Below are 23,271 nucleotides of genomic sequence, written 5' to 3' on the forward strand. Positions count from 1 at the left end.
AGAAAAAAATGCACCTCCTAAGTCTCAAACTGTAATTCATTCAAAAGGTGGGGTTACCTTTGGGTGAGGGCGGAGCTGGCGGTCTGACGTCTGGTGACACGGGCCCACCTCTTCCTGTCGGTGTCAGAAAGGCAACTTCACCATATTTAGCTGGCTTGCCGAAGCTTTGCAGAGTTGATCTGTCAACCAGACTGGAGATCGTGACACTTATCGGCGCATACATCGCGCTGTTGACAGCTTTACTTTTGGCAGCTGAACGCATACTACGGAGGACGACGTCGTGGGTGTACGGCCCTCGGGAGAAGGGCCCGTATCAGCAGCTGTTTTTAACGCAGGAAAAGTAGCCGTCGTCTGACAGAATTCCAACTCTCCGACAGCCTAGCTAGTCAGCTAGCTAATTAGGGTTGCTTTCCCGACATTAGCTTTGCTGTAGATACGAATTTATGACGTCTCTTTTAATGATCAGATATCGGTAGGGATTCATTTGGACTCCGTGACCCCGCTGTGATGATATCCTGACAGCTCCTCAAACCACTGTCCCCCCCCCACCCCCCCCCCCCCACCCCACTCGAGCCTGGCTAGTGAGTTAACTTGGCTAACTAGCAGGTTTTCACTGCCACAGCGCCGCGTTGAGCAGCCAGCAGCTTTCGCCGTGGCAGTGAAATCCGATTGGATACGTTGACCGAGTGCAAACGGCGGTTTGTGGAGACTCTGAAGACCCTCGGCCGGCGAAGTGACCGTGCCGGAGGCCCCCCCCCCCTCCTTTGACAGGACACAGAGAGACCAGGACCCTCGGCCACTCAGCGCTGCAGAGGCGGTGCACAGCCGAAGGAGACACCGGATTGAACGGAGGAAGAGTCCCAAACGTTTGACAACTGTGATCCGGGAAGTGAACCGGGCATTGACCTCATGAATGGAAATCGGAACTACAGGTAATTTATTCTGTCCTTACTGATTCGTTTGGTGCTTCACGGTAGTCGTAGGAGTCGCGTTTCCTGAGAAACGTAATATTATTAGCTAGCGTCGGTGAAATGAAACATCGGGATGTGGGGCTTTCTTCAGCCGAAGGCGTTTAACCGTAACCAGGGAGTTTTTCTTTTTGTCCGCCCTGCAGTTAATTTGCCTAAACATGCGTCACAGTTGAAATGGTTTCATTGAAAATCGCCAGTCATACCAGGCTGTATTCACAGGTTAAATACTGACCTGTCCATAACACAGCTCTGCCGGGTGATGAGGAGAGATCTCAGCGCAAACTCATCAGTCAGATGTGGGGACAGCTGCTGAAGATGAGTCTCTGCATTATAGAAGACTTCAAATCCAGTGTGGCTTGTGGCAGAGGGTGAACTCTGGCCTGGCCTTCCACCCCCCGGTCTTGGTCAACAACTGACCCCAAACTGACCTCGGCATATTTTAGGAGCGGCATCCTCTTCCTGCATCTACGATCTAAAAGATGTGCTTTGTCATGCCCCATATTTGTGTATACTAAAACATTTTTAACCTTTCCTAATGAGGGAGTTGCCAAACTTCAGTTATGGCTGTTGAGCCAGAGATAATTGTTTTAAATTGGCCTTAAAGACTAGAAAACTGTGTTATAACACATTTTTATCTGTGACCTTATGTAACATTGCACACTTTTGAATGTCGCCGGAGATGCATGCTGTCACCTGGCTGCATCCAGGCTCTTTCTCTTGGTCTTAGTGGCAGTTAAACTGTCTGAACCACCTGGCCTTTGTCTCATCTGTAACGGAAGCTTTCCACTTATGTGACCATAAACTGAATGCTAGGTACTCTTGATCAGCCACTGACACATGATACAGCAGTTGGTTCACTGCCCACCTCCTCCTCTTCAGAGGAGATCCCTCTCTGCTGCCTAATGTCTCATTATCATCTCAGCTCCTCTCAGGTGGGACACTTCCCAGCATTGCTAGTAGAAGGGACCACAAGGTGTTTTCCTAGTAACCGAGCACCTACAGTAGAGTAAAACGTGTATGCACAGTGTGCCCTTTGAACTAGAATAAACTTGGCGTGTTCTCACAGGCCAAATGACTAGCTTGTTATCTCCCAGTTAAACAGGATGTTTAATCTGCCTCTTCCCCAAAAGAAGAAAAGTTAGCCGATTTGCAATTTCATGCAGAGCATACTGCTAGCCAGCCTAACATTAAGTGCATTAAAGAGCGTGCTTCATGCTTTCACTTTGGAAAGCATTAATGCATTAATACAAACAAATAAACAGAGGTAGTTTTAATGTGCAGGTTTGAGGCTTCAGGGTATTAATATTATTGGTCTTCATACTGGTTCACAATCCCATATCACTGACGGCTGCAGTCAGCTCTGTCTGGGTGAATAATTGAAAGAGGGTCTTCCGTCAGTCAGTTAGTCAGTGGCTTGGAGAGTGGTGTGAAAATGCAAATGGATTGCCTGCTGAATTAGAAACTGACAGCGACTCTTCTCTCCAGAACTGGTCTGAGCAGCAGCTTATGTGGTAAGGAAATCATGGCTCTGGAGAGCTTAGCACCAAGGGTGTAATGAGTAGAAGGCTTTTGAGTTTTAAATAAATCAAATCCATTTTGATGTGTTAACTCCACAGCGTGTCCCCAAACACTTTCTCACTTGTTATTGAAGTAATATTACATTATGGCTGAGTTTTTAAGCCAGAACTAGTGATAATGTTCAAATCACGGGCACAGTTATATAGGACTCGTATTTAAAGTAATCTGTATTCTTTTGACACGCAGAACGCAGAGATTTGAAGGTTTCAGTGGCACTGGGGGTGTGACACATCTGAAACCGAGACATCAAACCGCAACACCAACATCTTCCCGTACTATGATATCCATGTGGAGCTGTTAATACCTAGCTCAGATGTTTCACAGATTATATTTAAAATGCATCAGTATGATGGAGGTTTTTCTTGTGTGGCGCTATACAAGAGAGCCTTTAAATAAGCGGTGGGTATTTTGGGAAATACGTTGCTTTAGTGCTGTGATTTGTTGTGCACCCTCTTGTTTGTTCTCCAGTCATCAATCTCTCACGTAACTGTTGGCACAGAAGGAAATAATCACATCAAACACATTGCTTTGCACCTAAATTTTGCTCGCAGCAAATTGAAAATAGCAGTTCAGTCTGCTTCAAATGGGATTAATATATTAAAAAAAACAACAACAAAATCCGCAAATATGACACCTGTCACTTCCAGCCGTCATCTTTCTTCTCATGCTTAATGCTAGATCAACTTCTATGAAGGTAGCATTAACCTGATCTCAGTAATTTCCACTGTGTTGCTGATTTTTAACAACATTATGTAGTGTGTAGTAGTATCCTAGTCAGGAGGGATGCTGAAAGAAGGAAAAAGGGTGTGGAAGAGTGAGGTGAAAGTCAAGATGAAAAGAGGAAGACCACAACGACAGCTCATGTGGTGAAAGAGGGTGAGGGGGAGATGTAGGCAGATGATCCGCTCTGGTGTCCCGTAAAGGGAACAGCTGAGAAAAAGGCTGTCCAGCTGTTTGGTCTGTTTACCTGCATTAGCCAGTGTGATCCAACTTGACGGTTCCCCAGATTTATTCTGACCCTTCTCTAGAGAAAGAAATATTAATTAATCTTATGAAGTACATGGACCGGTTGTTATATAGCCCTTTTTTCTTTTTTTTCTACTGGAGCACTCAGAACAACATACCTCATTCACCCATTCACACTCGGGATCAGGTCAGTATCTTGTCCAAGGATACTTAGGCACGCAGACTGGAGCAGCCAGGGATTGAACCACCAACCTTCCAATTAGTGGATGACTTCTCAACCTCCTGAGCTACATGCCAGAATTTGCACAGTAAACTCATCAATTTGTGGAATTCGGTGCCAGCTGCATCAGAAATTTAAAAAGCAACTCTCTGGCTATAAACTTGGAAATGTTGACGCTCTCAAATAGATCTCCAAAGCCTACGTTAGTTTCTCTGTGAGATTAAAACATTTGTTTGCAAATAAACATAACCTGCTTCTGACTGTAAAACATTTTATGAGGAAATGCAGAAAACTCTGAATCTTTCTAACCTTTGTATTATTATAAAAGTAATGGCCTTTATTGTGTAGGGGCTGATCAGGCTCAGCGGAGTGCATTAACGACGCCCATTCAGGAAAACCCCTCATATGAAGGTGTTACAGCTCGAGGAGAGCAAAATGATTAAGTCTGTCATTCTGAAAATCCTAAAGACTTGTTGCTCATAGGGCTGCTCGCTTATGGGGGGAAATTATCTCAAGAAGAAACTTGCGTTCAATGAAATGAATTACCTTTAAGTCAAGTGAAAAACTAAAGAAATAGATCTTCGTGGACTGAAGTAATCCTGCCACAAAAATAGCAGATAGTCTTTATGAAAAGGTCAAAACTACAGGGGGGGAAAGATGTGCTGAATAGGAAATCAAGAGAGTTACTGCCCTGCAAAATAGAGCATGGTAATGGGTTTATCTTGGTTTTCTCACTTTAATAACTGCAAAAGTAGAGTTTGAAATTAAAGATTGATTCCTTGAACAGCTTTAGTGGAAACAACTGTATATATAAACATACTGGGCATATTGAAAGATTTACTGGAAGACAATGAGACGGCACGTACAGTACAGCAGGGGGGGCTCCCCCACCTTCCAGCTGACACACTACACCGAGTAAGCAGGTGGGATTTGAGCTGGCTGGAGATGAGTCAGCTTCACATGAAAGGCATCCTTGGAAGTGGGTTTTACTGTCCATTAACACATTAATGGGACATGAACTAGTTTAATGAAGAACGACTCTGGAAAATGAGTGTTTGTTTGTCGCACCACCGTCTTGCTTTTGTTCTCTTCGTTTCGTTCCCCACTTGTTTTTCTCACACTCGTGCGTTTGTTTCCCGCTCTTTTTCTTTTCTTTTTTTCTTTAAGTTCACACAGTTACCACCCCCATTCCCTCCCGGGTTACTGCTTCTGTATCCTTCTCTGTGCCCCAGTGGGAAACTCTGCCTTCCCTGTCATTCTCCTTGTACGTTGATTCTCTGTGGATTTTCAGCAGACAGTGGGGTCGGCTTTGAGGGAGGGCTTAGTACTTGATTTGCAGTCTCTCCTCATAATGCTCAGTTCATTCAAGCAGCCTGCTGACAATAGGCAGTCCCCGTCTAAAACCCCAGCCACCCATAATGTTAACATTGGTATATTGTTGCTGGTTTCTATGGAGAATGCAATTTAGCATTGCTTTTTAGTTGTTTTGTAGGGAGTTTTTTTTTTCTGTTGTTGTTGTTGTTGTTGTTGTTGTTGTTTTATTGACCAAAGCTTCCTAAAAACATCTTTCTTTATTTTAAACAGAATATAATCTCTTAATGTAATATGGAAATGGTAAGTGTTGGCTGTTGTTGGAACATTTTAACGGAGTTGAGCGTCGCCACCGCTGCTGTCTTGGTTACAGAAAATAGATGCGACGAGGAGGCTTAGATCTGACTGTTAAAAGATTTATAAAATAGGTTTAATTTGACTGAGACCATAAACTCAGGAGGAAAATGTTTAGAGGTCAATGCAAATGACTTTTTTTCCATGTGCTTCTACAGGACAGAAGGTCTTTTTGTAGCCATAGCTGTTTCCATCTGGTGGCATTCAGATAAAACACTGGTTTAAGGCACTTCTGCTTCATTTTTGCGACCCGGAAGCTAGGTCTGTTTTTGGTCTGTTCATTCCTCAACTGAGGAGAATAAAGGTTGCTGTACTCTTGCCTTTTATTGTTGCGTTTCCCAAAATAAAATCTGATAAATAAGCTATCAGAACCATTTTAACATCATCCCTTAAATGCTGTGGTCCTCTTATTTTCATTGAAAAAGTGTTAGTCATGTGTTGCAGTAGTATACTGGGCGGCAACTCTGTATGACACATGTTTTGGGCTTGCAGCTAGTGGGTGTGCATTTTGTGAAAAGCTAGAGGTCTGTGATGTGTCACCTTGCCCTCTTTTCCACCTCCACCTTCCCCCCCCCCCCCCCCCCCTTCCTGAGATCTGTTTTTGGGGGGAGCTCTAAGGGTCTCATTTTTCTTTGGGGGGGTGATATGGAGAGGAAGAAGGGGGCGGGTGGTGACTGAGATAGGGAAATGTGTCTGTGTGCTTTGTTTTTGAGCTCACTGGAGAAAAAACAGAAGTATATTGGTTAATCAGTTCCAGCAGACTATCTTCATTATTATTCCATTCGGCATTGACAAGACAGCTGTCAATAGGCAGTCACGTAAGGTAGAGGTGCATTTGTTTGGAAAAGAGGAGGTTGATTTAAATGCTTCTCAGGTGATGTAATGACAGAATAATTCAGCAGAACCAGAGGGAGTCATTTAAGAGGCCAGTGATTCCCTTCATTTCTACCTTCTGCTGATATGTTAGAGGACTACATCAATTTTTCAGTACGATCAGAAGTCAGTCATTTCTGATTGTTGGCCTTTGGCCTCAGACATGTATTTAGTAGATCTAAAACGTTAAGCTGAAGACTTTAAACAGCCATTTTGAACTCTCTTTGTATAAATGTGGGAAATTAGACTAAAGGAAAAGCGTACATGGCCAGAGGCTAAACGATACGTTGATGCTTATTTCATTTGTCTCGGTTGTATCAAGGTGTTAACTGTGTAAATAATTCAAAACCTTTAGCTCTAATTATATTAACTATTATTTATTAAAGTCCAGTTTTAAAACAAACTTTTAATGTAAGCCGGTTCTTATTAACACTTTAACACAACATCAAGTGTTGCTCTGTTTCGGTTGTAGTTAAGCTATTAGATTGCTCCATCCACTTTTCCACTCAGCCTGGACTAGTAGAACGGAAAGCCCCATTTAGCCTGCCTGAATAAATTCTCCCGGTCATTTTAACACAGCTAGGACTTTTTGTGTGTAAGTACACACATCTATCTACATATGAATAAATGTATGTATAAAATATGCATAAGCTGAGTCAGTAAGACGGCCTAATGCCAGTGAGTCAGAAGAATTTTCTCATAATAAATGATTCCTGAGGGGTGAGGGGTACTTTACCCTGACCTCTTCTTGGAACAAAACCAGTTGTTACAGTTTTGAAGGTACATTTTTAATTGTTGCTTAATAATTTTGGGCCTTCGTGTTTATGTATTGATTTTTTTAGTTTTCCCCCTCTCTTTCAGTTTCATAGTTGATGAATGTTATCAGTCTGTGACCTTTCTGAACACCAGCCAGGCCAGTTTGGCACGGAAACTCTTTCTCTGCACATACTTGGTATGCAAATTATGTAGTTTGGTATTTTCTTGCTGATTTTTCTTGGAAAAAATGCGTCACGTAGATGGCAGCATATGTTACCCTAAAACCTGTACATCTTGATATTCTGGAGGGAAACCTTCAGTCTTGGCATTCACGTGGACGTTACTTTGGCACATAACACCCAACTAAACACTGTTGCACACTCTTACCAACAAGGCATTGGCACCCACTCTCCCTTCAAATTCTCGAGATCCCAATTTAATTGAGTTTCCCCGAGTTTAGCTTGAACAAACTTGAGCTACATCCACCAACAATGTCCCAGCCACCACAGAATACAGTATCTCTTGAGGTCAAAGCTGTTTTGAAGATACAAGAGGAACCGTTACTATGTTAGGGAAGTGGCTTAAACGCGGTTGGTTGGTGTACATTGTTCAGCGTTAATTGTGAATTCACAGTTATCCACGTGAACCTCCTGATCTCCTTGTCTTTCTTTGTTGAGCTTTCAGGCACAGGGAGAAAATTCAGGCTCCACAAAGAAATGCCTGGAGATCTGGTAGAGCAGGTCATTCACTGATCAGGCGGTTGGTGGTTCAATCCCTGGCTTACTTGCCCTTCTAGTTTGCAATTCAAAGTGTTCTTAGGTAAGATACGCAATGCCCAGTGCATCCACTGAAGTGTGAGCACGTTCTTGATGGTTACATTTTATTTTTATTTATTTATTTTTTAAGAGCACTGTATTTATGTGTGAATTGATGAACATAACATGTATTGGCTTTAATGCTTGGAGTAGAAAAGTGCTATGTAAGTGCTGGTCTATTTAGCCTTTTACTCTGACTTCCAAAACATGCATGGTAGCTTATTCTAAATTAGTTGTCAGCTTGAATGCAAGGTGGATTGAGCACTTAAGTGCAGTGTGAATCTCTGCGAAAAGGCAAAATGTGGCTTGTAGTGTAACCTGCTTTGAGTGGTCAGATTAGAAAAGCTCTGGATAAACTCCAGTCGCTTCATTTTATTCCTCCACACAGTCAGGCTCGTAAACTGTGCACTGATAATGAACTGGATGGTCTCATTCCTCTTTTACCTGGAAGATTTTGCGTCCGTGATTTCCAGAAAAAAACCCTCAGATTTTATTACTGACTGTTTGCAGAGGAAGTGATGTGTCTGGAGTATATTTGTGTATGGTTTGTTCTTTGCAAGTTTGAATTTTAATCTGCATTTGTGAATGCGAGGGTGTACCTTGCCTTTCACCTGTGACAGCTTGAATAGGCTCCAGCACTCCAATGATCCTGAATTGGATAAGCAGAAGAAGATGGATGGATTGAGTGATTTTTAAAAAAAAAAAAAAAAAAGTTGGTAGTAATGATTGAAATCCATTGCATTCTTGTAATAATTACTTTAATTAATAAATTACTTTAACATCCACTCTTTAGCTCACGTTCTGCTTCAGTTTGTTCTCGTGTCTGATCAGGGACTCGTCAGCCTGTCAGTATGTGGCATCTTGTTGGTGTCTATCCGTGGTAGAGAGTGGCAGCGACTCCCTTGGGTGCCAAATGCAACACTCTTGAGATTGATGAGGGTGGAAGAAGAAGGGAGGAGTCTGGCTGTGAATGGTGTGCATCAATCCTTGCTGTCAGTTTTTCTGCGTATGTCTGAGTGTGTGTGTTTGTGTGTGTGTTTCTAGGATCTGGGTGTTGGGACTGACGCCATTGTGCCTGGCCACGGAGCACTCTCCCTGTTCCCACAGCGCTGGCCTCTCCGGATTAGAAACACAACAGCTGTATTGTTTGTGTGTGTGTGTGTGTGTGTGTGTGTGTGTGTGTTGGTGTGTGGACATGTGCACTCGTTAGTAGCGTGGACGTTTGTGTACTGGGGGATGTGGCTGAGGGAGTTAGCAAGGACTGGATGTCAGCCGAGCTTCTCACCAGCTAGTTATTCTGGCTCTGAGCCCACTGTGTACAGTGTGACTGTGTGGTGTTGCAAAGCAGCGGAGTGAAATGAGTTCACATTGCTGAGATGTTTCTTGAAAATATTCATACTCTAAGAAAGGCATCTCAATTATTGGTTTGTGATATAATGTTTACTTGTATCTTATTCCATGTGCACCACTGCAGAGCAGTGTGGCACTGATGGCTCAGTAGGGTTGTTTACAATTAATAAAACCAAATATCTTCACTTGTCTTTGCCAAAGGTTTTCTAGTAATACAAAGAAGCCACTAAGGCATCTAATTTAATATCAATGACTGCGTGTGGATTCTTATTTATTTCATCATGATGTGACGATGTAAAAGGAGGCAGAAGTGCTTTTGCGTGAGCTGAGTTGGGAACAAATTAAACACGTTCAGAGAAATGCTCACTGTAATCTTTAATAAGCTCTTAAATAGGTCTAAATTCAGAGGAAATGGAACCAAAAAAACCAGGTTTAATCTTGATTAGTCGATCTGTGTTAATTGGAAGATTAGCTTAAGTTGTAGCAACATTTCACATAAGCCAATTTTACACATGAACCCCACATAATGTTGGCAGAATCGGTTTAAGCAATCGTCCTGTTTTCTTCACTCTCATGTAAAACAAACATGGAAATTGTCACTGTGACCAAGATTCAGTGTTCGACGTGACTACACATTACAAGTGCCACATAGTGCTAAAGTGAAGATGTTAAAGAAGTATGAATGAGAAACTGTTAAAACTATTTAAAACATGATAATGATAAACGATAAAGACGTCTGAATGCAGCGTGCTTTACATGCAAGAGATGAATTGTGTTGCAGAATGTCTGGTGTGCAAAGAAATGAAAAATAAAGCAAATGTTCTTTGAAAGCTTAAACTGTCAAGATTCACAGCTGTCTTTGGAACTTATTATATTTAAACATGGTGTAAATTGTGGATGACACATTTGTTAATGTTAATCTTTCAAAACAATATTTAAAAACTTATGTCATTGAAGAAATCTGCTATCAGTGAAACTACGGTAGATTAATTCAGGTTCTGAATTTTTCAAGCACAGAAAAAATGGAAATGGTCATTTGTCATTGAGCCTGTTGCTAACAGAAAATGCTACTTCGATGTGGGACGGACTGTCATTTGTTAGGTGTTTGGTTTTCACTTTGAAAAGCCTTGTATTACTTTTTACCCTCCCAGCCGTTGCAGGCTGATGGGGTATTGGCGTCACTGTGCTGGGTGGGCAAGCGACGTGGCCACTGAAGTTTGTGACTGTGATAACTTGAACAAGGTGATGCGGCAGTTTCAAATTGATACTATGGGTATATCTATTAGGATGTTGAGAGGTAGCACTGGTGGCCACTAGTAATTCTCTTAAATGTGGAGATGCCTAACATCTCAGCCCTGTCTCTGGCCCCTCATCCCAAATAGGTCGCAGCGAATGGCTGCTACTCCGTGAGCCTGGTTCAGCCAGAGGTTTCTCTCTGCTAAAAGGCAGTTGTTGTTTTTTTTTCTTGCCACTGTCGCCAAGTGCTTGCTCATAGGGGGTCATCTTGGGGTTTTCACTTTATCATTGTAACGTCTTTACCTTACGATATAAGTGCCTTGAGGCAACTATTGTGATTTGCCGCTACATAAATAAAATTGTATTATGGAGCTTTGTAAGATTTGGCAACATTTTAGAACCTCTTAAATGGCAGTCCATCCATTTTCTTCTGTTTGTCTAATTCAGGGTTGCAGTTGGGCCGGAGCCTATGCCTGTCATAGGGCAAGAGGTAGATTGGTGACCTGTCCAGGTTATAATCTGTCACTCTCACATTCACACCTAGAGCCAATTTAGTGTTGCTAAGAATAACCTGACATGCATGACTGTGGGAGGAAGCCATAGTACCCACAGAGAACCCTCGCAGAAGCACGGCGAAACTCTGCACACAAAGGCTCCAGTTGATTTGAATCCAGGTTTGTTACCCAGACGAAGCCATGTTAGCGAGAAAAAATACAAATAAATCCAGTCTTTAGCACACTCATTGTCTTAAATAACTGCCCTAAAATTAAAACAAATAACTGATCCCAGGGCTTAAAAACCTTTTTTTTTTTTTTTTTCCTTTTTTTTTTTTTTTTTTTCTCAACCAAAAAAATTAAATACATGAATGAACGTAGATTATTATTTTTTTTGACTTTTTGCCCTCTTTTACTTTGCACATTACAGCCTGGGGGAAAACATACTTATAGATTACATCTACTCTCTTCTGTTTAAGACGTCCTTCCTGTAATTACCTAAAAGTGCACAGTGCACAAATACACATGCAGCGTGGTATTTTTCAACTTGCGGAGGTTTCCTCGAACGCTTACAGATGCTGAGTCTACAAAGACTTGGTAACCGTTTTGATGTACACGTCTGTGGTTCAGATTTCACTGTTTGTAAAGGCAAACTGTAACAGGCGCTCCGCCAGCAGTCGAAGACTTTAATGCCCTCTGCATATTTTGATTATCATTTCGTGTTTTTTCCTCTATAGATGTTACTGTAAATTAGTGTATCACGCTTGCGTGTTGTGGGTTGTACAGCTTCCCACACACCTAGCAAGCCCCAAGTGTCCCCAAGGTTTGATTGTCAAGGTCTGAGTCATCGTATAAAAATATCAGTACTTAGTTGTCATGAACGTCTTGCTGAGAGTTACCTCTAAATCTTTTATACTGGTACTGTGGTTTTAAAAAAAATTTTTATAACAAAGCGTGAGATTTGTACTGCTCTCACGGTCACTCCACCACCATCTTCAGTTAAACTTTCCTCTCAGGCCTTCTTGTTCCTGCTTTTGTCGATAACTCCGTTTGTTATGTCTGTCTGTGGAGGGAACTGAGATGCAGCTTTCAGGAGAGAAAGATGCAGGGAGAGATACTTGGCCTGTTGCTGAATGATCGGGGTCAGGGTGGCTATTTGGAAAATGCTGTAAAAACACATCTGTGTGCCATGCTTGGTAAATTTTCAGCATCACAGCATGGTGCCTGCCATGCGCGTAATGTTGTGAGGTCCCATCTATGTTCACAGCAAGCAGTAATCGCTGCAAATGCATACTTTGGCAGGTTTTATTCATCTGCAGAAATCTAAGTAGATTATATAAAAGGAAAAAATCTTTTGGTTTCTTTTTGCTGTGCACAAGAAGTTTGGGGCTTAAGGAAACTTAAGTTTTTTGAATTGTTTCTGTGGAGATTTTCACTTTGCATGCACCATTACATGATCTCAAAACATTTGCAAAAGTGACAGACTCGCCCATAATCGCGATTCACAGGAAGCTAAAGAATGCAGAGGCCGTCTAGCCAAATACCACAGTGATGGGACCGGTGTTTTGATTACAGCGGCACAACTTGTTTCGATGCCACGACGGCATGACTGCAGGAGGCAGGTTGATGGGACGTTTAGCTTCAAAGAACTAAACGTTTGTTTCAGGAAGACGTGACATTTGTGCGAAATGCCAGAAATGGTAACTAATTGTGTAACGTGGGAAATATAAGGCCCTTCTTTCAGCATGCCGGTGCAAAACCACAGCTACAAATTACTGTACATCCGTGTGTGGTTTTCATATCGAAACAAAAGTAAGTGGTAGGGGTGTGTGTCTGTGTGTGCAATGCCACAGCTTGTTGCTCTGTGGTATGCCTTTTTTTTGTTTTTGTTTCTTCGTTTCTTTTTTCTTTCTTTTTTCTTTTATTCACTGCAAGACCCCATCATTGCTCCTGTAATTCACTCACTGCATAATCCAGGAACAGGATGCTCAAGTATGTGTTTCTGTGCCTGTGGTGGCTCTGTGACTCACACTGAATGGAAGTCAGAGGTAGATGAAAGCTAGAAAAAGCCAACTCTGCCTACTATAATCCTACCACTCCCTGCCACCCCTCTAATACTTCCCAACCTCACTGGGACCGTAACAAAAAAGAAGCGTTCTTATTAATGAAGAGCTTCTGGAAGTTTGTATCAAGGACTGGAATTTGTGGAATTGGCACACACCTTTTCTTGCTTTCATTCAGACTGATCAGCATGTCTTCCTCCTCTTTTCTGTTTCGCCTGTGTGTCTCAAATCAGGCTTACCTCACAAGTTTCACTAAGGGGCCCAAGGGAATTACCATTACAAAGTACGTGTGCACATAGTTTTGTGTGGGAGAGACGACCACGACAGGAATTCCAGACTTCTCTTTTTCAGCATTTTACCCCAGCAGCGATTTCAAACAAGTGGCCTTTACCCTCCATCAACCCTGTTAGCCTTCACTCCAGAGCCCACCAGGGGAGCAACTGAAAAATTGAGCAGGGCAGAGAGCACCAGCTTCCAAAGCCCGACTGTAAATAAACAAGCTCACGTTGTCTGCTGATTCGTCACAGAAGGTTTCTGTTTCTGTTGTGGAGAGGTTTTTATGAACTTCCCTTCAGCTGGGCCCTCAACCCCAGTATCACCCACAGATGTCAGAAATGTGCAATGAATCACAAACGTAATATGACTCATGTTTCAATGACACATTGGGGGCAGAGCCCCAGGCATTGAAAACTGAAAAAAGTGGTTGTGAAGAGGCATGCATAAAGCGAGTCTCTCTGGAGTTTTTGTGTAAAAGTGTCTCTTGTATAACAATATCCTAGTGAACTGTGGCATTATAAGTTGAATCCAAACAGTGCATTGGCACATCAGCATAATCATTTGGGCCGTGTGAAGGCAAGCCTCAGCAGAGCCAGAAATAGCCCTGACATGAGCGTGGTGCATTAAGTTGAACAGAACGCTCTGTTTCTGGATCAAAGTGACTCATATCAAAGACATCTCATGGTCTTGGTGTTGGTGTGCGCATGTTCTCTTAAGACCAAATGTGTGATCTGTGTCGCACACAGGTCAACTGCCCAACACGTGTTTTTCGTTCTCTTAGTGCTACACAACTAGCCTTCATTAATATTGCGCGGTGCTGTTGTAGTTCCAGGAGAAAGTTGAATCATTGTTTTTTCCTGCTCCTCCTTGAGTTGGCAGATCCTGTTAAAAGTCATCTGAAATGTGACGACAGTCATGTCAGAGGGATGTGAAGTCACAACATTGAGTTTGTTTATTTTCTTTTTCTTCGCGGTCTTTCTGTTGTTTGTTGTTATTTGGATGAGAGATTTCTTATGATAGAAGCTGTTGTCTTGCATCATTGAATATGTTGGTCATCAAGAGTATTTCATCTGGTGACTCATGCACCTCCTCATTCAGATTCTGTATATAGTTAAAATGAGGCGGACACATGTTTCATTGTGAGTCGATGTGTCATGAAGCACATGTCAAAGAGCTTACATGTCTGTGGGTTTTTCTCACTCTTTTTTTTTTTTTTAAAGTATGACAGTATTCAGTACACAGTCATTACTATTTCTTTACTAGGTGTTTCCCTGCGTATCTGCATCATCTCTAGACTTTCCTCTGTATGCAGGATTAAGTTCTAAGTGTTAGATGTGGTTTCACTGAGTGTAGCATGTTTGTTTATTAAAAAACATAAAAGTACCTTTTAATTCATCGTGCATCTTCTTTCTTTCTTTCTTTTTTAAATGAATAAATAATTGCTTGTGTCAAAAATGAAACTCCAAGCAAATAATGTAATATCTTCTAAGGAGTATATTGCTAAATCTAATCACCTTTTAGACTTTACTGAAGATAAACTAAAGGTCTGAAAATGCTAAAAGTTCCAGGATGTGTATCAACCTCACATCATCTTTTAATTTACCCCCCCTCAGGAGCCGTTGGGGCCCAGTCCCTGTTCTCCATGCCTCGGCGGCCTGGCTATGGCACCATGGGGAAGCCAATCAAGCTGCTGGCCAACTGCTTCCAGGTGGAGATCCCCAAGATGGATGTCTACCTCTACGAGGTGGACATCAAGCCTGACAAGTGCCCACGGCGAGTCAACAGGTAAGATTGATCCACTGGCTGCTTTCTGGAAAACCTCTCACATGCAATATTTACATTAGCTACATTTCTCGTTCTAATCCATCATGAAATATTGAGCAGCTTGAAGTGACCTAGCACTTGCCAGAGCGTACCTGAAGTTGTTGTACACAGAAGATATTGTTTGTGTTGTACAGGAGGGGCACGGGATGAAAGCAAAATCTAATGCTAGCTTTTTTAGCCTGGCTTATAGCTGCCAACTGCCGCTTCTGTCCAGTGGAGAGCTCACAGCACACAGTGTAAAGTTGTGCCTGTTACTTCTGTCGGCATGCACTTTTTACAAGAGACAGAACAACTGCAAATCCTTTGTGTTCATCTTGTGCAGGGAGGTGGTTGACTCTATGGTGCAGCACTTCAAGGTGACAATCTTTGGGGATCGCAGGCCAGTCTACGATGGAAAGAGGAGTTTGTACACAGCCAACCCACTGCCTGTGGCACCCACGGGGGTGAGCTGCAGAAAAGACACAGACACAAAGGAGACAAACGCTCCTTTTTCTTCAGTGCAAACTGAATGTACTCGGACACACAATCTCAGCTGCTCATTATCACCTTAAGTGAGAAACGATGCATCCCTGCGGTTGTTAAAGAACGTAGACGATGTTCAGAGCATCAATCTGTCTGCACTCCTTTTGTTTTGGCCCACAGGTGGACCTGGATGTCACTCTCCCAGGAGAGGGAGGGAAAGATCGGCCCTTCAAAGTTTCCATTAAGTTCGTGTCTCTCGTCAGCTGGCACATGCTCCACGAGGTGCTGACTGGCCGCAGCATGCCTGAACCCCTTGAGCTGGACAAGCCTATCAGCACCAACCCTGTACACGCAGTGGACGTAGTACTGCGAAACTTGCCCTCCATGAAGTGAGCTGCTTATTGCTGTCATGTTTTGTTTTTTGTTTTTTTCTTGAATGATTTCCTTATAATACCATGTAAGATAACTGGCAGATAAAGTTATGGAATGAACTTAAATTAGGAACGTTTTCATCCTTAATTTACTTTTACCTTCTGTACTTTCTTTAGCTTCATCTTCAGTCACCAAACACAGACATTGTAAAATCCAATCCCTGAGATACTCATAGCAAATACAATGTATTTATTTTGTCCTAGTAGCACTAATATCAGCACTCCGATCCCAGCGGAAATCAAACACGGCTGACACGGTCGCTCACAAGCACCTTACCACCTTTCATTCAGTATCGCTTCCCTAAGGCTCAGCAAAAGCACAGTTGAACACAATATTGCCAGAGCTGTAATGAAAACCTTTTTCAAAGCATTATTAAAAAGTGGTAATATCGACACCTTTCATTTAGCTGTGCTCACAGGTTCTGGCAGCCCGGTATTACATTGGCATTTTGACACATTGCAAATGTAGGATTTGCAAAGACGAATGAGACCTATATACAATACATAATGAGTCTTTTTGGACGGGTAATAGGAGGTTAATGGGTCCGGGCAATGTTACCACCCTCTCATCTCGCTGATGTACTTTCAGGCCATATTGAACAGCAGCTGAATGTGACTCCGCATAAATTCATATTAACCTACATTCTCAATTCAAGCTAATTTAACTTTTTCCTTCATCTTCAACACAGATTTCTTTTGCTCCTATTTGACCTTTTGTTTTTCAGGCATAGCCGTGAGATCATGGTATGCTAATCCATATGAGCCAAAAATTCAGGCTGCTCTAAATGCTCTGCTTTAGGACTCTTGATGATGTAATTGAGAGGGGATATCTTAATATTGCTATCTCAGGTACACAGCATTGGCCTCAGTCACTTACTTTTCTAATCTTCTGTTTGCAACTGTCAGCCAATCAGAAGAAAGCTGGCTTGATTAACAGGTGGCTTAAAGGGAGAATTGCTAAAACACCTCCTTACAGACACGGTCAGTCTGCATCAAGCTGCAGATTTATATACTGTTAGTCATATATAGAGCTACTCTACTAGAGCCCAGAAAAAAATTGTGGAGCTGGAAATGAGTATGATTGGGTTCCCTTTAATATCAAACTTATAATTCCCCGTTTTCTGCATCTAGGTACACTCCAGTGGGCCGATCCTTCTTCTCTGCTCCAGAAGGCTACGACCATCCTCTGGGAGGTGGGAGGGAAGTTTGGTTTGGTTTCCACCAATCTGTGCGCCCTGCCATGTGGAAGATGATGCTAAACATTGACGGTAAGAACAAAAACCCAGTGTTTTCCTTGCCATCATTTTTTTTTTTTTTTTTTTTTTAATTCTTGACTCAAAAACAAAAGAGTAAAGTCCATATTCCTCATATTACTAAATATTGAAAAATGCCCAACACCCACAGCCTCTTCTTTGTAATTCAATTTTTGGTTGTTTACAGTCACAAATCAATTTTGCCGTTTCACTTTTGCAGCTGGGGAAGCTGGATTATAATATCAAGTCTCCATGTTACAGTTTTTATAGAGTTTTTGCACATGATCTTTCCACTTTTTATTTGAAGAAATGTAATGACTTTATTGGACAAAACTTTGACATGCTTCTTAATAGATGCATGTCAAACTTTATTTGTTTCAATAGCAATGATGGGGTCTGGCAGGCTCACTTCATGCTGTACTGAGGGCCTAATGTTTTCATGAATACCTTCTGTAGTCTAAAGAGAAACTTAGGCCACGTTCACACTGCAGGCGAAAGCGCATCAAATCCGACTTTTTGGACCCTATGCGACCCATAGCCGATCATGGTATGACCGTGTGAACCGCACAAATCTGATATTTTAAAATCCCATCTGAGTCACTTTAGTATGTGGTACTGAATCCGATACATATCTGATGTTTCAGAAAGCGACTGCTGTTTGAATGGTCATGTCGCATTAAATCCATCTTTTACGTCACTGACACAAGACAGACGCCAATTATCAGCGCCGGAGAAGACATCGTGAATGTTTCCTGGCCATCCAGTGTAGATGTTAGTGAAACTGTTGGGAAGACAACATTGGAGAAACGTTAACATTTTATTTGTACTGTATGATCTGCAGATTCTGACAGAAATCTGCAACTATCCTTTGAAGCACCGCTCCTCTCTAAAACTGCAATAAGGATCATTATTAGGCCATATGTAAATAACAAAATAACTTTATAACTTAAAGCAAAATTGGGAAACGTAAAGTCAGGAACAAGTCTTTATATTAAGGGCCATCAGTCAAACAATATTTTTTGGTCTGGTCTAAACAGAGTGCGTTGTGTGTGACGCCTTCTTTTGCGCATGCGGGCCGCTTTGAGGGTTCACACTAGAGCGCGTTTGCTGTCACATTTTATTTGTAGTGTGAACGAGCAGAAAAAAACATCGGATTTGAGCATTAAGACCTGCAGTGTGAACATAGCCTTAAAGATGAGCTTTTTGCTCTTGTGTTGTCACGCAACCAACCTCGAAACTCCTGCTGTTTTATGTTCAGTCACCGGAAAACCGATTCGATTTGTTAGCGTCGAGTTAATTCTGTTGGCTAAATGTGGGTTGTTTGGAAATGAGTAGAACTGTTGAAAATCGAAATCAATAATTGGCTCTAGCTTGAGCTTCCTATCAGTAGAGAAACATAACACGAGACAATGCACTACAATTTCAATCTGTTGTTATTTGTGGAAAAATATGTGGCAGAGGGGATGGCAGAGAATGTGTCCTGCCATATGCACACCGCAGGAGGCTTGTGGAGATTGTGTCTGGCAGGGCTGCTGATAAGAGAGTGTGTGAGTGTGAGCGAGAGAGCGCCTAAGGAACACGGAGGAAAGTGGGTTCTTGGCTGGATGGGAACTGACTAGTTTGTTGCTGTGGAGACGGAGAGAAGCATGTATGTGTGTGCTTGTGCTGTTGTGCCTACATATATGAGACTAGTGGGTGTTTCTGGGGTCAGGAGGGTAGCTGTGTGGAGCGTTTCCTTGAGACAGCTTTTGTTTAGTTCTAAGTGCTTGAAGCCGCTGTCTCTTTTGGAGCATCTCTGCTGCTCTCTGATTTTTTTTGTCTTCTTTGGCCTCTTGTACAGAACACTTGGCCACCTGAAGTGTCTTGTCTGCTCTTCATCAGCAAACTAGAACTCCGACTCTTTGCAAACCATTCACATGCTGCATTGTATATTTGTAAAGCAAAGTAGTAAGCCTGCCTTAAATAGCCAAGCACGAAGGAAACTAACACTACCTCCCACAGTCTGCATTTTGTGCGTGTAAGTACTCTCAACAGCTACTTCATTAAGTACACCTATTCAATTGGTCTTTAATGTTAAAAATCTAATTGGCCAAATACATGTCAGCAACTACTTTAGTCGTGGTCAGAACGACCTGCTGCGGTTCAAAATGAGCATTAGAATAAGAAACAAATGTTATTTAAGTAACTTTGAGTGTAGTCTGACATCAATGGAGCATTTACAAACTGCTTCAAATCAAATGACTCAAATAGCTACTCTGTATGCAGAAGAGCACCTGTGAAGACACAACACATAGAATCTTAAAGTAGATGAGCTACAGCAGCAGAATTTTGACCCTACCCCATGAATGGAGGTAGGGTCAGAATTTGGTGAAAACAACATGAAGGAATGGATCTGTCCTGCCATAAATCCTTGGTTCAGGCTGCTGCAGGTGATGTAATCGTGTGGGGGATATTTTCTTGGACTACAGGAGTATTGATGCTGACCATGTCAATCACCACAGTATACTTCTGATGGCTGCTTCCAGCAGAATAGCATGCCATCTCACAAATCTCAGATCATCTCAAATTGGTCTCTTGAACATGACGATGAGTTCACGTATATCTCAATCCAATAGAGCAGTAGGAGATTCGCATCATGGATGTGGAACCAACGACTCGGCAGCAACTGTTTGATGCCATCATGTAAAAATGGACCACAATCACTGATGAATGTTTCCAGCACCTTGTTGAATCAGTGCTGTGAAGAATTAAGTCAGTTCTGAGGCAAAAAGAGGGTCCAACCTGATACAAGCAAAGTGTATTTAATGAAGTAGCCAGTGAGTGTAAATGAAATTATTTTAATTGCAGAGCAGTGAAATCTTTTTAAAAGTTTTCTTTTACTTCGGTGACTCAGACACTTCTGCGCATAGATAATGAAAACAGAATGCGTGGGAAGGTAAGCTAAGCGTCATAGATGTGCGTTTTTAGTGTTTTCAGAGACGATGTTGATGACAACGCATCACTAGATTACGTCTCAAGATTCTCATCCTCACCGCTGCACTTCTCCATCTCCCCGTGTCCATTTTTGGGTTCCCTTTGATCTGGCTTTTAGTTTTGTCATACCTGTTCTTTTTTTGTTTCCCCCTCTCTCTCATCTCACAGCTACTTTTATGTGCTTATACACAAGGTGCTAATGCAAGGTAGCCTCCACATCCCCTTCTGCATGAATCATGCTTCCTGCGCTGTGTGGTTACCATGCACATTTTGAATGAACATCAGGAATACACTTTGTTCCTTTTGGAGTCTTTGCTGTTATAGCTCAGCTGGTCTTTATATGGTGATTTTGGTCCTTTACTGTCAGGTTTTGACTTAAGCGTTTATTTATTTTTTATTCTTATCTCTACTTGAAAACAATTTCTTTGGGAAGTGCCGCGAGTGTCCCATTGGCACATACCTCCACTGCCTGCTAACCGTGCACTGAAAAGGCAGAAGTGTCACCACCTGTTCTACTCATGAAATTTGGTTTCCTGTGACTTCTTTCTCTTCATCAAATTGAAAGTGAATTTGAACGCTGGTGTCATTTTGTCACCTTAGAGGAAATTCGGTGCAGATGATGAGCTTTTCTTGACGTCATGAAACTTTCGAAATCGCTGTAAAAATGGTGGCTGTACTGGATGTTTTCCATGGGTGCACCAGAAGACGAACTTGAAAAGGGAAATTGGCAAAGAAAAAGAAAGTAATGCTAAATGTTCTTTCTGTTGATTGGACAGCCTTTTATTTTTTCTGATGTTGATTCCTGTCCAGTAATAAACAAAACATGATTTTTGACTGGATATAACTTTTTTCTCTTTCTCTCTCTTTCAGTTAGATATTGTTTGCAGTGCGTCATATTCATTTTTCTTTTTTCTTTTTTTTGTTGTTGTTCCTAAATGACACTAGTTGTTTTTTTTTTTTTTTTTTTTGCCTTTGCAGTGTCTGCCACAGCCTTCTACAAAGCCCAGCCAGTGATCCAGTTCATGTGTGAAGTGCTGGATATTCACAACATCGACGAGCAGCCTCGGCCTCTCACAGACTCGCACAGGGTCAAATTCACCAAAGAAATCAAAGGTGACGAGTTGAGTTCAAATCGGATTAAACTGGGACTCCACGAATCACAGCTCTTCATACAAAAGCAAATACTTAATGGTAACACTTTGTATTATTCACCAGGTTTAAAGGTGGAGGTGACGCACTGTGGAACCATGCGGAGGAAGTACCGCGTCTGCAACGTGACCCGTCGACCTGCCAGCCATCAAACGTGAGTCAGCCTCTGGGGCGGGCAAGGGAATAGGAGCCACTGCGAACAGTGTGCGAGTGAGATGAAGGCAGGGGAAACCAGAGGATGTGTTCACCGAATCACTACCAAAGAAACCAGATAATGGCTGACTCATCCGACAACCATGCGCTCGATGTTAGTCATCCCTTCGTGAGGCAGCTGTGTGGCTGCAGTGTCGGGACTGAACTGCTCTCTGTGCCATGACTACAGTTTGATTATTTTTTTTAAAAGGGAAATTATCTCAGAAAGAGTGATTTGTCAGTTTAAGCCCGACAAAAACACATGTGGATCTAAGCTTGGTAGTTATTGCTTACTTCCCTAAGCCATTTCTTTCATCCTGAAACTGACAATAAACCAAATATCTATTTAAAAACAAATAAAAAAAATATGTTAAGACTTTTAGCAGTTGAATAGCTTTGCATTTGCAGAGGGATGACCTTCTGTCTGTCACTTGCACATTAAGCAAATTAATAGCGAAATAATGCGCGGGGCGCTTGACATAGCTCACATCAATTAACATTTGCATTGCTCTTGACAAAAACTCTCCTCTCTGCAGGTTCCCTCTGCAGCTGGAGAATGGGCAGACTGTAGAGCGTACTGTAGCCCAGTACTTCAGGGAGAAGTACAACCTGCAGCTCAAATATCCACATTTACCCTGTCTACAGGTGGGCCAGGAGCAAAAGCACACCTACCTGCCCCTAGAGGTGAGAGAAAAGAAGCTGCATTTCCACTCAGTTATGGGGGGGTCCGACAGTAACTATTAAATCAAGCATGATGGTCTGGTGGGCAGCTCCCAGAGCAGCTGAAGGAAAAAGCTCCGGTTTGCCCGGGGGGGAAGAAAAAAGGAAAGCCTCTTATTTGCTTTTGTTTCCTTGCAGGTGTGTAATATTGTAGCTGGTCAACGGTGCATCAAGAAGCTGACAGATAATCAGACCTCCACTATGATCAAAGCCACAGCTCGCTCTGCACCTGACAGACAGGAGGAGATCAGCAGGCTGGTGAGTTCTGGAAATGCCCTCTGAATACGGCTCTCCTGTCTTCTACATGCACACGGTTTGAATATAGGAAATTACAATAAAGGGCTGTGTTTTAAGAATTGTCTGTTCAGTAGAGAAGAGGGGTGTCAAACATAAGGCCCACGGGCCAGAATTGGCCCGGCAAAGGCTCCAATCTGGCCCACTGGACAACCTTGGAAAAATGTGAAGGAAGTTCTAGATTTTGAATTTTTAGTTTTATTCTTACAGTTTATCCCCCCCTCCCCCCACCCAACACACACTACATTATTATTAAATAATAATATTAATATATTTTAGTGATATAATTTAACACATTTTGTATCGGTTTATCAGGCAACGGTAGCTTGAAATTTCATTCAGTAGCATATTATTAGTAATACTGCTGCATGTATTGCTGATGTATTTATGTTTACTGCTGTTAAAATTAAACCAGCAGAGCATTTCATCCCTCTGTAGTGCTTCAAGAATGCATTCCCAGTGGTTGAGTTTAGAGTAGAGGTCAAAAGTAAGAGCCTCTTTTGGGGGTCAGGGGTGACTGGGTGCATTGTTAGGCTTGTTGATACTTGGTTGCTGTACCGTTCACTTTTTGTGTTAAATTACGGGTCTTATAAGCTCCTCGACTACATTCTCATTTTATATTGTGAGCAGAGGCAGGTCTACACGTTTCTATATCACATCTGGTCACTGCAGGCTCAACAAAATGTTGTAATCTTAATAGCTTTAATGTG

General features: G+C 42.1%; 1 protein-coding gene across 2 annotated transcripts in view; it reads left to right on the plus strand.

Annotated features, from left to right (window-relative positions):
- The first annotated feature begins 130 nt into the window (after positions 1-130).
- The window catches only part of ago3a (argonaute RISC catalytic component 3a), a 36,905-nt gene continuing 13,764 nt past the window's right edge, over positions 131-23,271 (plus strand). For both annotated transcript variants that reach the window (XM_085423539.1, XM_085423540.1), the window contains exons 1-9: positions 131-932; positions 14,877-15,048; positions 15,410-15,530; positions 15,730-15,938; positions 17,112-17,248; positions 21,185-21,319; positions 21,422-21,509; positions 22,084-22,231; positions 22,406-22,525. In XM_085423539.1, coding sequence (XP_085279665.1) covers positions 914-932; positions 14,877-15,048; positions 15,410-15,530; positions 15,730-15,938; positions 17,112-17,248; positions 21,185-21,319; positions 21,422-21,509; positions 22,084-22,231; positions 22,406-22,525 — 1,149 coding nt within the window. In that variant the 5' untranslated portion in view covers positions 131-913. The remainder of the gene's footprint in view (positions 933-14,876; positions 15,049-15,409; positions 15,531-15,729; positions 15,939-17,111; positions 17,249-21,184; positions 21,320-21,421; positions 21,510-22,083; positions 22,232-22,405; positions 22,526-23,271) is intronic.

Source organism: Rhamphochromis longiceps, linkage group LG11, assembly GCF_057381845.1.
Source record: "Rhamphochromis longiceps isolate RC_006_pf linkage group LG11, R_longiceps_female_GT1.1, whole genome shotgun sequence".
NCBI lineage: Eukaryota > Metazoa > Chordata > Actinopteri > Cichliformes > Cichlidae > Rhamphochromis > Rhamphochromis longiceps.